The sequence below is a fragment of the Oryctolagus cuniculus genome, chromosome 17, assembly GCF_051225735.1.
Source record: "Oryctolagus cuniculus isolate XC-2025 breed Fujian yellow rabbit chromosome 17, ASM5122573v1, whole genome shotgun sequence".
NCBI classification, from domain to species: Eukaryota; Metazoa; Chordata; class Mammalia; order Lagomorpha; family Leporidae; genus Oryctolagus; species Oryctolagus cuniculus.
In genome coordinates, this window is record NC_142883.1 from 51553442 (window position 1) to 51565815 (window position 12374).

Sequence of the window (12374 nt, forward strand, 5' to 3'; positions counted from 1 at the left end):
AGGGTCGTGCCTTACAGGTACACTTACATAGACAAGATTGCACGTGCGGTTCCCTTCCCTCCGTTACAAAGGATTGCCAACAACCTGCAGAGTCTATAGTGCTACAGCAAACCAGTGGGGGGCTCACCAGTGAAGAAGGAACCTCTTCATGTCCTGAGGCTGGACACTGCAACATGGAAAAAGCAAGGCGCGAACGCTGTGAGAATTACGCTACCTCCCGGAGGAGGACAGAATGACGGCTGTGTGTTTGCTTGGGGACCCTCCTGGAAGACAGAGGCTCAGAGAGACCGTGGGCGAGTGGGAACTGGGGCTTTCGGCTAAAAGGTGGGGAGAAACTGGCATTTCTCCAGAAAAAGATAAAGCGAAAGCACACGTCACAAACGAGTCTCTGTTGACTTTTGTTTTATCAGACTGTGTTACCTGCCAAGATGGCACCAGAATTTTTTTTTAAGATTGATTTATTTATTTGAAAGTCAGCGTTACACAGAGAGAGGAGAGGGAGAGAGAGAGAGAGAGAGAGAGAGAGAGAGAGAGAGGTCTTCCATCAAATGGTTCACTCCCCAGATGGCCGCAATGGCTGGAGCTGTGCCGATCCGAAGCCAGGAGGCAGGAGCCAGGAGCTTCTTCTGGGTCTCCCACATGGTATAGGGGCCCAAGCACTTGGGCCATCTTCTACTGCTTTCCCGGGCCATAGCAGAGAGCTGGACAGGAAATGGAGTCTTTTTTTTTTTTTTTTTTTTTTTTTTTTTGGACAGGCAGAGTGGATAGTGAGAGAGAGAGACAGAGAAAAAGGTCTTCCTTTTTGCTGTTGGTTCACCCTCCAATGGCCGCCACGGCTGCGGCCGGCTCACCGCGCTGATCCGAAGGCAGGAGCCAGGCGCTTCTCCTGGTCTCCCATGGGGTGCAGGGCCCAAGCACTTGGGCCATTCTCCACTGCCTTCCCGGGCCACAGCAGAGAGCTGGCCTGGAAGAGGAGCAACCGGGACAGAATCCGGCACCCCGTCTGGGACTAGAACCCGGTGTGTGGGCGCCACTAGGTGGAGGATTAGCCTAGTGAGCCGCGGTGCCGGCCAGGAAATGGAGTCTTGAACCGGCGCCCATATGGGATGCCGGCGCTTCAGGCCAGGGCATTAACCCACTGTGCCACAGTGCTGACCCCGGCACCAGAATTTTAAAAAATTAAAAAAAAAAAATCAACCTTACCTGTTGTTTGTCTCTCAGTGGGTAAGGGTTTATTATCATTATTATTACCATTATCATTATTATTTTTTATCACCGGTCGGGTCTTCGGTGCAGTGCAGTCCAGCAGACACCAAGCCGAAGGTGCTGGGGGCTGCAGGACCCTGCTGGGCGGAGCGCCCAGGGCAGTAACAGCAGCGCCTACTAGGCGGAAGCCGTGCTGGGAGGCGAGCTGGCTGGTTCTGGTGTCTTGGAACTGCCAGGGAATTCCACGGAAACACTGGCGTCTAATCGGGACGCAGAAGGCTGAGCGGAGCTTTCCTGGAGGGAGTTCTATGGACAGGCAGCACCGCGGGTTCTGGGGAATGCGGGTCTCCAGCCCGGGGTGGAGGGGTGCGGTGGGACACGGAGCCTGGGGCAGAACGGGGGCAGATTCTTCCTTCTTGCCGGGTTTCTGCCCCAATCCTCATTTACTCTCCGTCGCACCCTCCTCCCACCAAAGCAACGGTTTGCACGCCCTGTTCCCGCCTTTCGGGGTCGGGGCTGAGCTCGGAGCTGCGGGGAGCTGCGGGCCCCTCGCGAGGCTAGGCGGGGTTAGTTGGAGACGAGCCATCCACACCCAGACCCGGCCCCAGGCGTCCGGCGGGGCGGGCCCTGGGGCTCTGTATTTAGCGCGGCCCCTCGTCTTCGCCCTCACAAGGCGTGCAACGACCCTGGGCAAGATGGGTGTCTATCGCGTCTGCGTGTCCACCGGGGCCTCGATCTACGCGGGCTCCAAAAACAAAGTGGAGCTGTGGCTGGTTGGCCAGCACGGAGAGGTGGAGCTCGGGTCGTGCCTGCGGCCCACACGGAACAAGGTGAGCCGTCAGGACGCGGGCGCGACGGGGCTGAGTCTTGGGTTCGTCCAGGTCGGAGGAAGACACCACCCTCTGCGCCTCGCCGGCCGCGGGAAGAGCGCGCGTCGGGAATGGGGGCCGGTGGGCACTAGGGCAGGCTCCGTCCACATCCCGGGCTCCCGGCTTCCTGGCAATAGAGGGGACACCCCTGCGCCCCCCCCCCCCATTCCGCATCCTCTGGTCTTGAAGCAGCGGCCATCCGAGTGGCCGTCGGGCCTCCTGGATTTTGCTTTATTTATTTATTTTACAACGGTTACTCCAAACCTCCTCTTCCTGTGCCGGATCTCCGACCCTTTGGGTGCAGCACCCGCGGGGTGGGTGGGGGTGGGCGGGGAAAAGGTGTCGGGGAGAAGGCAGGGTCTGGGAGCGCTCTCTCTTCCCTCCCAGTTCCCGTCGCCTGCGACAGCTCCCTCCCCTGTCCCTGGAGTCCAGATGTCCGTTCCACCGCGGACAGTGCAGTGGAACCGTGGTCCACGGAGGTCCTTCCCCGAACTCGCGCCTCCCCACCTCTCTCCGCCTCGGTCTAAGCAAGACTGGAGCGCAGTCAATTCTGCCTCTTGGGCAACCCGGGCATCCGTGCCCTGATGTTCCCCCCACTGTGGACCACCAGTGGCCCCTGCGTTCTGTGTCCCCCGCACCCTCTTAGCTGGTCCCTCTGTGCCAGACCGTCAGAGTCCTTCTGAAACCAGAACGACCCCCACACCCCCAACACGCACACCCCAGTACCTGTCCCGGCGGAAGAGGCTCAGCCCTGGCGGACAAGGGCAGGAGCGCGCCCCGAGCAGGTGGCCTCAAGACCCCATTCCAGGAAGCCGGCGCCACGTCCTGGCAGTTGGTCAAGGAGGCGAATTCGTCCGGGGAGACCCCCCAGGGCTGCGGGCGCACGGGGCTCCACCTGACCTGGGGCCAGGCCTCTGGGGGGGCATTCAGTCTCAGAGGGGTCGTGCAGGTGCACTGGGCTTAGCTAGGGAGGGTGAGAGGGACGGGCGGCGGACAGGCGAGCCACCCTGGGGAACTGGTGTGAGCAGAGGGAGGGGAAGACGTGTGCCGCGGTGGAGCTGGGGGCACCGGGTCGTGAGGGTCTCGGAGGTCCAGCCAGAGCTTTAGATTGGTCTTTAGATTGAGCCTCTTCTGCCGCTTGCAGGAGGAGGAATTCAAGGTGAACGTTTCCAAGTACCTGGGATCGCTGCTGTTCGTGAGACTGCGCAAAAAACACTTTCTCAAGGAAGACGCCTGGTTCTGCAACTGGATCTCCGTGCAGGCCCTCGGGGCCGCTGAGGACAAGTACTGGTTCCCGTGCTACCGCTGGGTGGTGGGCGACGGCGTCCAGAGCTTGCCAGTGGGCACTGGTGAGCGCGGGATTGGGGGTGCGAGGAGGGCTCCGGGGCACGGGAGAGGGGCCTGCGTGTGAGGAGAGGGTGCAGAGCGGGCGTGAGGGGTGGGTGAGGCTGGACCCGGGAGTCAGGGCGTCTGGGGGGGGGGGTTGTCAGCGAGGAGGGTTGCTGGAGCTGATAGAGGGTGCTGTGCAGGCTGGGACCCGCTGAGGATGCGCGCTGGGCGGGGCGCGGGGCGTGGCTTCTAGGAAGCTCCTTACTTCTAGGCTGCACCACGGTCGGGGATCCGCAGGGCCTGTTCCAGAAACACAGAGAGCAGGAGCTGGAAGAGAGAAGGAAGCTGTACCAGTGAGCCCCCCTGCCCCTCCCCCACTGGGAGCTGCTGAGCAAGGGCGTCTGGGGGCCTGATCTTACTTCTGTCCCACAGGTGGGGGAGCTGGAAGGAGGGGTTAATCCTGAACGTGGCGGGGTCCAAGTTAACTGACCTCCCTGTGGATGAGCGATTTCTGGAGGACAAGAAAATCGACTTCGAGGCTTCGCTGGCCTGGGGGTGAGAGCCAGGGGCAGGGTGGGGGGGTGTCGTGGTTTGCCCCTGGCTGCACGCAGGTCGGTGGCGACGGCGGTTGTAACGTTGGATTCTCCCCTGAAGGCTGGCAGAGCTCGCTTTGAAGAACTCGCTCAATATTCTGGCTCCCTGGAAAACTCTCGATGACTTCAATAGGATTTTCTGGTGCGGGCGGAGCAAGCTGGCGAGTCAGTCCTGAAAACTTGGCCCGGGACCCCTGCCCCCCAGATGGAGAGAACCCGGGGGGTGGGGGTGGGAGAGCAGAGGCTTGGGTCCCTCTGGTCGGCTGGGGTCAAGTGGGAATGGCTCGGTGGGGGCTGGGAGGAGCTCAGGACCCTCAGGGAGCTCAACAAGTGCCATCCCCAGGGCGGGTGCGGGACTCCTGGCAGGAGGACTCCTTGTTCGGGTACCAGTTTCTCAATGGCGCCAACCCCATGCTGCTGAGGCGCTCTGTCCAGCTTCCTGCCCGCCTGGTGTTCCCTCCGGGCATGGAGGAGCTGCAGGCCCAGCTGGAGAAGGAGCTCAAGGTATGGACGTCAGAGCCCTGAGGGGGCGTGGCCAGTGGTCGTGTGGGCGGGAAGGCTGTAGCAGCCTTATGGGTCTGGCTTGCTGCAGCTCAGCAAGAGGGGGTTCTCAAGAGAACTCCCGGACAGTGTATTGTGGAGGGCAGGTGAGCAAGGTGGGATGGTTGATGGAGACAGAATAACAATGAAGAAATGCAGCTTGGGCGGAGGGGGGCTGAAGAGTAAGAGTCGGGGGGTGGTGGTCAGGGGGTAGGGCTGTGAGTCAGGAGCTAACAGTGGAACCACTGAGAGAGAAAGTTCACCCCGGGACACGGGGTTTGAATCCTGGCCCTGCTCTCTGTAAGGCGTGAGAGCTCGGGCAGGTTCTCAGCCTCTCTGATCAGCCGCTCCCCCTCCTGGAACGCTGGGGCACTCTCAGGTAGAGTGGGTGGGCACGATGGGCAGTGAGAAGCACCGGGTCCAGCACCCGGCACAAAGTGGTGCTGGGGACAAGTTAGTTCTCTTCTTCCTCGGGGGTGGAGGGGTGGCGAGGAGACGGCGGGTGTGCCGACGGCCGTCCTGTGCTCTCTGCATGCAGGCAGGCACGCTGTTTGAAGCCGACTTCGCCCTGCTGGATAACATCAAGGCCAACGTCATCCTGTATTGCCAGCAGTACCTGGCTGCCCCGCTGGTCATGTTGAAACTGCAGCCCGATGGGAAACTCATGCCTATGGTCATCCAGGTGTGGGCACCCAAGATTTCTCGTCCCCGGTGTGTGGCCTTCTCGGCTCAGCCACCATCAGGCCTCAGTGGTTCCCTGGGAACGCACTCTCAGGCTAAGGCCTGGCTGGGGCGCATGTTGCAGGGATGAATTGCCCAAGTGGGTCGGAGGCGTGTGGATGGAGAGGAAAGATGGTGGGAAAGACAAAGAGCGAGGAAGAGGCAGATTCAGCCGGCCTGGATTCAGGCAGAGAGGTACAGGGGGTGGGGGGTCAGCCAGGCACCTGCAGCAGTGGGACAAACCAAGAGGTATGGGGAGGGAGGGTCAGCCAGGCACCTTCAGCAGTGGGACAAACCAAGAGGTACAGGGGGTGGGGAGGTCAGCCAGGCACCTGCAGCAGTGGGACAAACCAAGAGGTACAGGGGGTGGGGAGGTCAGCCAGGCACCTGCAGCAGTGGGACAAACCAAGAGGTACAGGGGGTGGGGGGGTCAGCCAGGCACCTGCAGCAGTGGGACAAACCAAGAGGTACAGGGGGTGGGGGGGTCAGCCAGGCACCTGCAGCAGTGGGACAAACCAAGAGGTACAGGGGGTGGGGGGGTCAGCCAGGCACCTGCAGCAGTGGGACAAACCAAGAGGTACAGGGGGTGGGGGGGTCAGCCAGGCACCTGCAGCAGTGGGACAAACCAAGAGGAAGAGCTGCTTGGGTAGGCTCTTGTCGCTCCTATTTCGGGATCATGGGGGAGGCATTTGGGTGGTCTGGCAGGCAACCAAGCACTGTAGGCTTAGTCATTTGCCTAGAGGTGGTGTTGAAAGAGGGGAGAGAGATCTAGATCTCTCAACAAGAGTGTGGGCTGAAGGAAGCAGGGGGTTTGAATCTTGTCCTCTCTGCGGGGACAGAAAGAGGAGGTGCAGGCAGGGAGACATGGTACCTGCAGAGGGCCCAGGGCAGAGCAGGTTGCCGTGTTAATGTCTCAAGAGGGTGGGAGAAGGAGGGGATGGAGAAATCGAAGTAAACTTGGAGGAGGAAGGGTGAGGTTAAACATTCAAAGGACCAAGGATTGTTGGGCACCTGGTGCTCATCCCTTCCCTTCCCCCCTCCCTGCCTTGTCCCTGTCCCAGCTCCATTTGCCAAAAATCGGATCCTCCCCACCACCGCTTTTCCTGCCCACGGACCCCCCCATGGTCTGGCTGCTGGCCAAATGCTGGGTCCGTAGCTCTGACTTCCAGGTTCATGAGCTGAATTCTCATCTTCTGAGGGGACACTTGATGGCCGAGGTCTTCACGGTGGCCACCATGAGATGTCTTCCATCCATACATCCTGTCTTCAAGGTAACACCTCCTTCCCTTCTCACCTGCCTGCCTCTGGCTCTGCCCTGGCACACGCCCACCCCAGAGGCTTCCTCTGTGGGACCTTAGGGTAAGGGGAGAACCAGCCAAGGAAGACAAGAGAGCAAAGGAGTGAGGGCCTAGCTTGCATGTCATTTTCAGTGAGTGGTATCACCTCTCAAGGGGGGCAGGAATGATTCTTGGGAAAAGGGGTGAAAAAAGGTTTGCATAAAGCATGAATATTCTTATAGTACTTAGACAACATGCAAATGATGGAAGATTCTATCCAATCAGAGGAGACCATGCAAATAATGTAAAAACTATTTTCAGGCAGTCTTTTCAGAGTTCTAAAAGAGCATACAGGCTAGTTAGAGGGGCGCAGGCCCACAGCAGCAGGCTGGTGTACATAGACAATTAGAGCAAAGTGTTCACCTACTGAACACTCTCACTGGGTGTCTCCTGTGTGGCAAGAACCACTGTAGACAACTGTAGGTTAGGCAAAGTCCCTATCTTGCGGGATGTCCGTTTTCAGTAAGGTGACGCTAAAGATTGTATTGTCACAAGCCAGCTGTGACAAGTTTGGTGCAAGGAATTAAAGCGTGTTGGTGTGAGGGTGAGTTTAGATCGGTCAGGAACAGGCTGCCTTGGAGAGACGGCGGGGAGATGAGCTCTCCACCCTGGATGGGCAGAAGGAGGTGGCCGTGGTGGCCGTGGTGGCCGCGGGACGGGTGGGGGAGCTGAAGTTCTGGAGGTGGGCTGGGCGTGCTCAGTGTGATTAGACCACCTGTTCTCAGCGGAGGGAGCCCCAGCTTCTGCTGAGTACTGGGCGCCTTCCCTGCGGCTCAGCGCCCTTCCCCTGCTGTGCCCGCTCTAGCTGATCGTCCCCCACCTGCGATACACCTTGGAGATCAACGTCCGCGCCAGGAACGGGCTGGTCTCTGACTTCGGCATTTTTGACCAGGTATGGGGAGAGGATGGGGCCCTCTGGGGCTGCCTCTGCCTCCTGGCTCCATTGCCTGACTCTGGCCACCCTTGCTCCCCAGATAATGAGCACGGGCGGCGGCGGCCACGTGCAGCTGCTCCAGCAAGCTGGAGCCTTCTTAACCTATCGCTCCTTCTGTCCCCCTGACGATCTGGCCGACCGGGGCCTGCTGGGAGTCGAGTCTTCCTTCTACGCTCAGGACGCGCTGCGGCTCTGGGAAATCATCTCCCGGTGAGGGGAGCGAGGGGCGGGGAACAGGAAGCCCCACTGAGCGGAGCAGTGGCTTCAGCTCTTGGGCCCGCACCCCTCCCCGCAGCTACGTGCAGGGAATCATGGGCCTCTACTACAAAACCGACGAGGCTGTGAGGGACGACCTGGAGCTGCAGAGCTGGTGCCGAGAGATCACTGAAATCGGGCTGCAAGGGGCCCAGAAGCAAGGTAGGCGGAGCTCCTGGCCCGAGGTCCCAGACTCAGGGAACAAGAGACCACCCCAGAATCCTCTCCAGCTCTGTGGACTCTTTTTTTTTTTTTTTTAAGGTTTATTTATTTTATTTGAAAGAGTTACAGAGAGGCAGAGGAAGAGAGGGGAGAGGGAGAGGGAGAGAGAGGGAGATCTTCCATCTGCTGGTTCCCTCCCCAAATGGCCGCAACAAAGCCAGGAGCTCCATCCAAGTCTCCCACATAGTTCAGAAGCCCAAGCACTTGGGCCATCTTCTGGTGCTTTTCCAGGCCACAGCAGAGAGCTGGATGGGAAGTGGAGCAGCCGGGACTCGAACCGGCGCCCATTTGGGATGGCGGCTTTACCCGCTACACCACAGAGCCAGCCCTCTATGGGCTGTTCAGAAGCATTCCCCCTGACAGTAGGACCACTGGGCGCTCATAAGTGTTTACCCAGTGCCCGTCCAGAGCCAGAGCCCTGACTTGGAGCATTTGTCCATTTGCATGGTGTCAATAGTCCCACTGCAGCTACCCGGGTGATGTCAGTCAGCCTGCGGAGCACCTGGGAAGCCGACCTCATTAACTCGTGTGAGCCAATAGGAGCCAGCACCAGCGCCCCACCTGGCGGACCCTCCTAGCTCAGCTCCCTCCTCCCCGCCCGTGCCCCCATCCCATGTCAATTCCCGCAAGAGTTAACTCACCGTTCCCAGCCCCCTCCCCCAGCTCTGCCCTTGCTCCTGCCTCACAGCTCTGATTTCTCAATCCTCGCAGGGTTCCCCACCTCTTTACAGTCCGTGGCCCAGGCTTGCCACTTTGTCACCATGTGCATCTTCACCTGCACGGGCCAGCACTCCTCCATCCACCTGGGCCAGGTACTATCCAGAGGGGCTGGGCAGCTGAGCGCCTCGGGCTTGGAGACAGGGAGGGGTCGTGGTCAGCAGACCTTGATTCTGAGTCCCTGTCTCTCCTTAGTTGGACTGGTTCACGTGGGTCCCTAACGCGCCCTGCACCATGCGGCTGCCCCCGCCGACCACCAAGGACGCGACGCTGGAGACGGTGATGGCCACACTGCCCAACTTGCATCAGTCTTCTCTCCAGATGTCCATCGTCTGGCAGCTAGGCAGGGACCAGCCCATTATGGTGAGAGCCGGTGCCAGGAGCCCTGAGAAATCCGGCCAGCGGGGGAGAGGCTGCACTGCAGCCTGGAGCTCCCCCGGCTCTGAGCCGCCTTTGCTCTCTGTGCCAGGTGCCTTTGGGCCAGCACCAGGAGGAGTACTTCTCGGGCCCTGAGCCCAGGGCTGTGCTGGAGAAGTTCAGGGAGGAACTGGCCATCATGGATAAGGAAATTGAGGTCCGGAATGAAAAGCTGGACATACCCTATGAGTACCTGCGCCCCAGCATTGTGGAGAACAGTGTGGCCATTTGAGCTGCCTGCCCTGGCTGCCTCAGCCCCCTCACCCTTAGTAGTTGCTGGCCCACCCTCTCCCCCAAGCCCTGCCCTCTTCCCCAAGCCCCGCCCCTTTCCCCAAGCCCCATCCTCTTTCCCCAAGCCCCGCCCTCTTCCCCAAGCCCCGCCCTCTTCCCCAAGCCCCACCCTCTTCCCCAAGCCCCGCCCTCTTTCCCCCACGCCCCACCCTCTTTCCCCAAGCCCCGCCCTCTTCCCAAAGCGCTGACCTAACGGGTCATCTTTTTTGTCTGTGCCCCTGGTGAGCGCAGAGTACTCAGAATAATGTGTGATCGCTCCCTCAGCCTTCTCCTTTGCAATTTCCCTCCCTCCCTCGCTTCTTCCTGCATCTTTCAGGCCTCCCAGATAGCCAGTAGTAGCCACATTGATTCCAGCAATTGTCAGGATGGAATCAGGTGACAGTAGCTCGCTCTGCACATTTGTGAATCAGCTGTGATTTTTGAACCAAAATTGAGTTTAACAACAACCAAGAGGTATTTTAGACTAATGGTGAAAAACGAACTTAGACCCAAGTAGCTTAAATAAAATGTTGGCAAAAGAATCTAGAGATCGAAAGCTGTTTGTTTCTCAGCTGATTGGATTTAACACACTTCCCGAAGTCAGACTCCGCCCAGCAGACCATGGCCACTGAGGCTCATCTCAGTTCAAGGCTCCCCTAGAAAACGGGAAACAGAGGCAACTTGGTTGAACTGAAGAAGCCGCTCCTGGCTGGAGATAACTGGACTCAAGGCTTCTGCCACTTGCTTCTGCCACTTCTGCACTTCTTCCCACACCAGTTGGGAAGCTCCAGATAAACAGAATCGACTGGCAGAATCCTAAAAACCTCACGATTCTCTTAATGAGAGCAACAAGGGATTTGGTGAAAGTCCAATGTCTGGTTAGAATTTAGGAGAAAGCAGTCTGGGAGGGCTGATATACTCGAGGGTAATCTGTGGGTTTTTCCCAACAGAAACCCAAGGTACACACACCAAAGTGCTTCTTGCTCCTGGTTTGATTTAATCCTCAGGAGACATATGGCTGATGCTGGCTGGGAAGTGGGGGAGGAATTTAATGCTGGAATCCAGGAGAAGCTGCAGAAGCAGGAGGGCAAGGTACCATCCTTACCCAGAAACAAAGCAGTAAACGAGGATGGGACTGGGCTAGGGAGGAGGGACCGGGAGAACCTTTTCAGAAAACCAGGAAATTGGCTTTCACCTTTAGGGACCAGTTTCTGAAGGATTTTCAGTAAGGATAGAAGAGTTTGAAGTCAAACTCTCACACAGGCCCCTCCTTCTCTCTGGAGGCCACTCCCCCTTCTCCTTGGAGGCCACACCCTCTTCTCCTTGGGAGCCACACCCTCTTCTCCTTGGAGGCCACACCCTCTTCTCCTTGGGAGCCACTCCCCCTTCTCCTTGGAGGCCACACACTCTTCTCCTTGGGAGCCACACCTCATTCTCAGTTCTTTGCTGGGAAATTGTGCAGCTAACAGCTGCAGTGAGTGATAGAGAAAACCTCAAATCCTATTGCTTCCTGGAAATAAATTTGTTGAGCCTCAGATCTATCACAAACAGGCTTGCAGAGAATAAAAAAACCAAGGCATAATTTTTGTGTTCCCCAACACATTAAGTTGTGCCTCTTAAGTTCCGGTGAAGTTGCAGGATAAAAAGGGGTGGGGGGTCAGAGAGGGAGCTGCATTGCTCCTCAGTGGGTAACTCAGTTTCTGACAACAGACGCATTCTAACAAGTATGTTTTCTTATGACAAATATGCAGCCAGTAAATGGAAATTACAGCAAGTGATTAGCGTGGCGTGGTGGCCGAATGGTTACACCACCGCTTGTGGCATCAATATGCCAGATTGGATTGCTGGTTGAGTCCCACCTGCTCGGCTTCCAATGCAGCTCCCCGCTACGGCGCCTGAGGAGGCACTGAAAGATGGCCCAAGTGTTTGGGCCCCTGCCATCCGTGGAAAGATAAGAGTTCTTGGCTCCTGCCTTTGGCCTGGCCCAGACAGGGCTATTGTGTCCATTTGGGGAGTGAACCAGCAGATGGAAGATCGAGCTTGCTCGCTCTCTTATTAGTTCTAGACGTTCTTTGTAGATTCCCCGGGGTTCTCCACGGTCACAATCATTTTGTCTGCAAATAGGGAGAAGTTTACTTAATCCTTTCTAATACCTTTGCACTCCCCCCCTCCCTCTTTTTTCCATTGTATTGAAGTGGGTAGAATTTCCAGTTCAATGTTGGATCAGAGTGGGGTAGTGGGTGCCTTGCTTGTTCCTAAGTTCTGGGGAAAACATTTACATTTTTCCCTATTGGGTTTGATACTAACTGCATGGTTTTGCAAGGTGCACGATCTCAGTTTGATGCAGTTTCTTACTATTCCTAACTTGCTGAAGGATTTTTCCCCCTTTTTTGAAAATCATGAATAGGTGCTGAATTTTGTCAAATTTGGAGGGACTTTTTTTTTTTTTTTTGACAGGCAGAATGGACAGTGAGAGAGAGAGAGACAGAGAGAAAGGTCTTCCTTTTGCTGTTGGTTCACCCTCAATGGCCGCCGCGGCTGCGGCCGGCGCACCGCGCTAATCCGATGGCAGGAGCCAGGTGCTTCTCCTGGTCTCCCATGGGGTGCAGGGCCCAAGCACTTGGGCAATCCTCCACTGCACTCCCTGGCCACAGCAGAGAGCTGGACTGGAAGAGGGGCAACCAGGACAGAATCCGGCGCCCCGACCGGGACTAGAACCTGGTGTGCTGGCGCTGCTAGGTGGAGGATTAGCCTAGTGAGCTGCGGCGCCGGCCGAGGGACATCTTTTGACATAACAATATATCTCCTTTTATTATTTTTAAAAATTTATTTGAAAAAAAAAAGCCTATCTGCTGTATATGAAATGATTATTTACAAGAACTTATTCTAAATCAAAGGGGAGGCAATTGAGTCATTTTATTTTTGATGGAGACTACTGATGAAATTAAAGATCACAGAACAGAGA

The 12374-nt window shown here is 57.4% G+C and overlaps 1 protein-coding gene across 2 annotated transcripts; it reads left to right on the forward strand.

Annotated features, from left to right (window-relative positions):
• The first annotated feature begins 756 nt into the window (after nucleotides 1-756).
• On the forward strand, nucleotides 757-10970 carry ALOX15 (arachidonate 15-lipoxygenase). 2 transcript variants are annotated; one of them, NM_001082282.1, is given in 14 exon segments: nucleotides 1875-2036; nucleotides 3220-3424; nucleotides 3676-3757; nucleotides 3837-3959; nucleotides 4059-4162; nucleotides 4341-4501; nucleotides 5076-5219; nucleotides 6319-6528; nucleotides 7400-7486; nucleotides 7569-7738; nucleotides 7824-7945; nucleotides 8717-8817; nucleotides 8918-9085; nucleotides 9192-10970. In NM_001082282.1, coding segments are annotated over 14 exon segments (1992 nt in total). In that variant the 5' UTR covers nucleotides 1875-1901; the 3' UTR covers nucleotides 9372-10970.
• Nucleotides 10971-12374: the final 1404 nt, after the last annotated feature.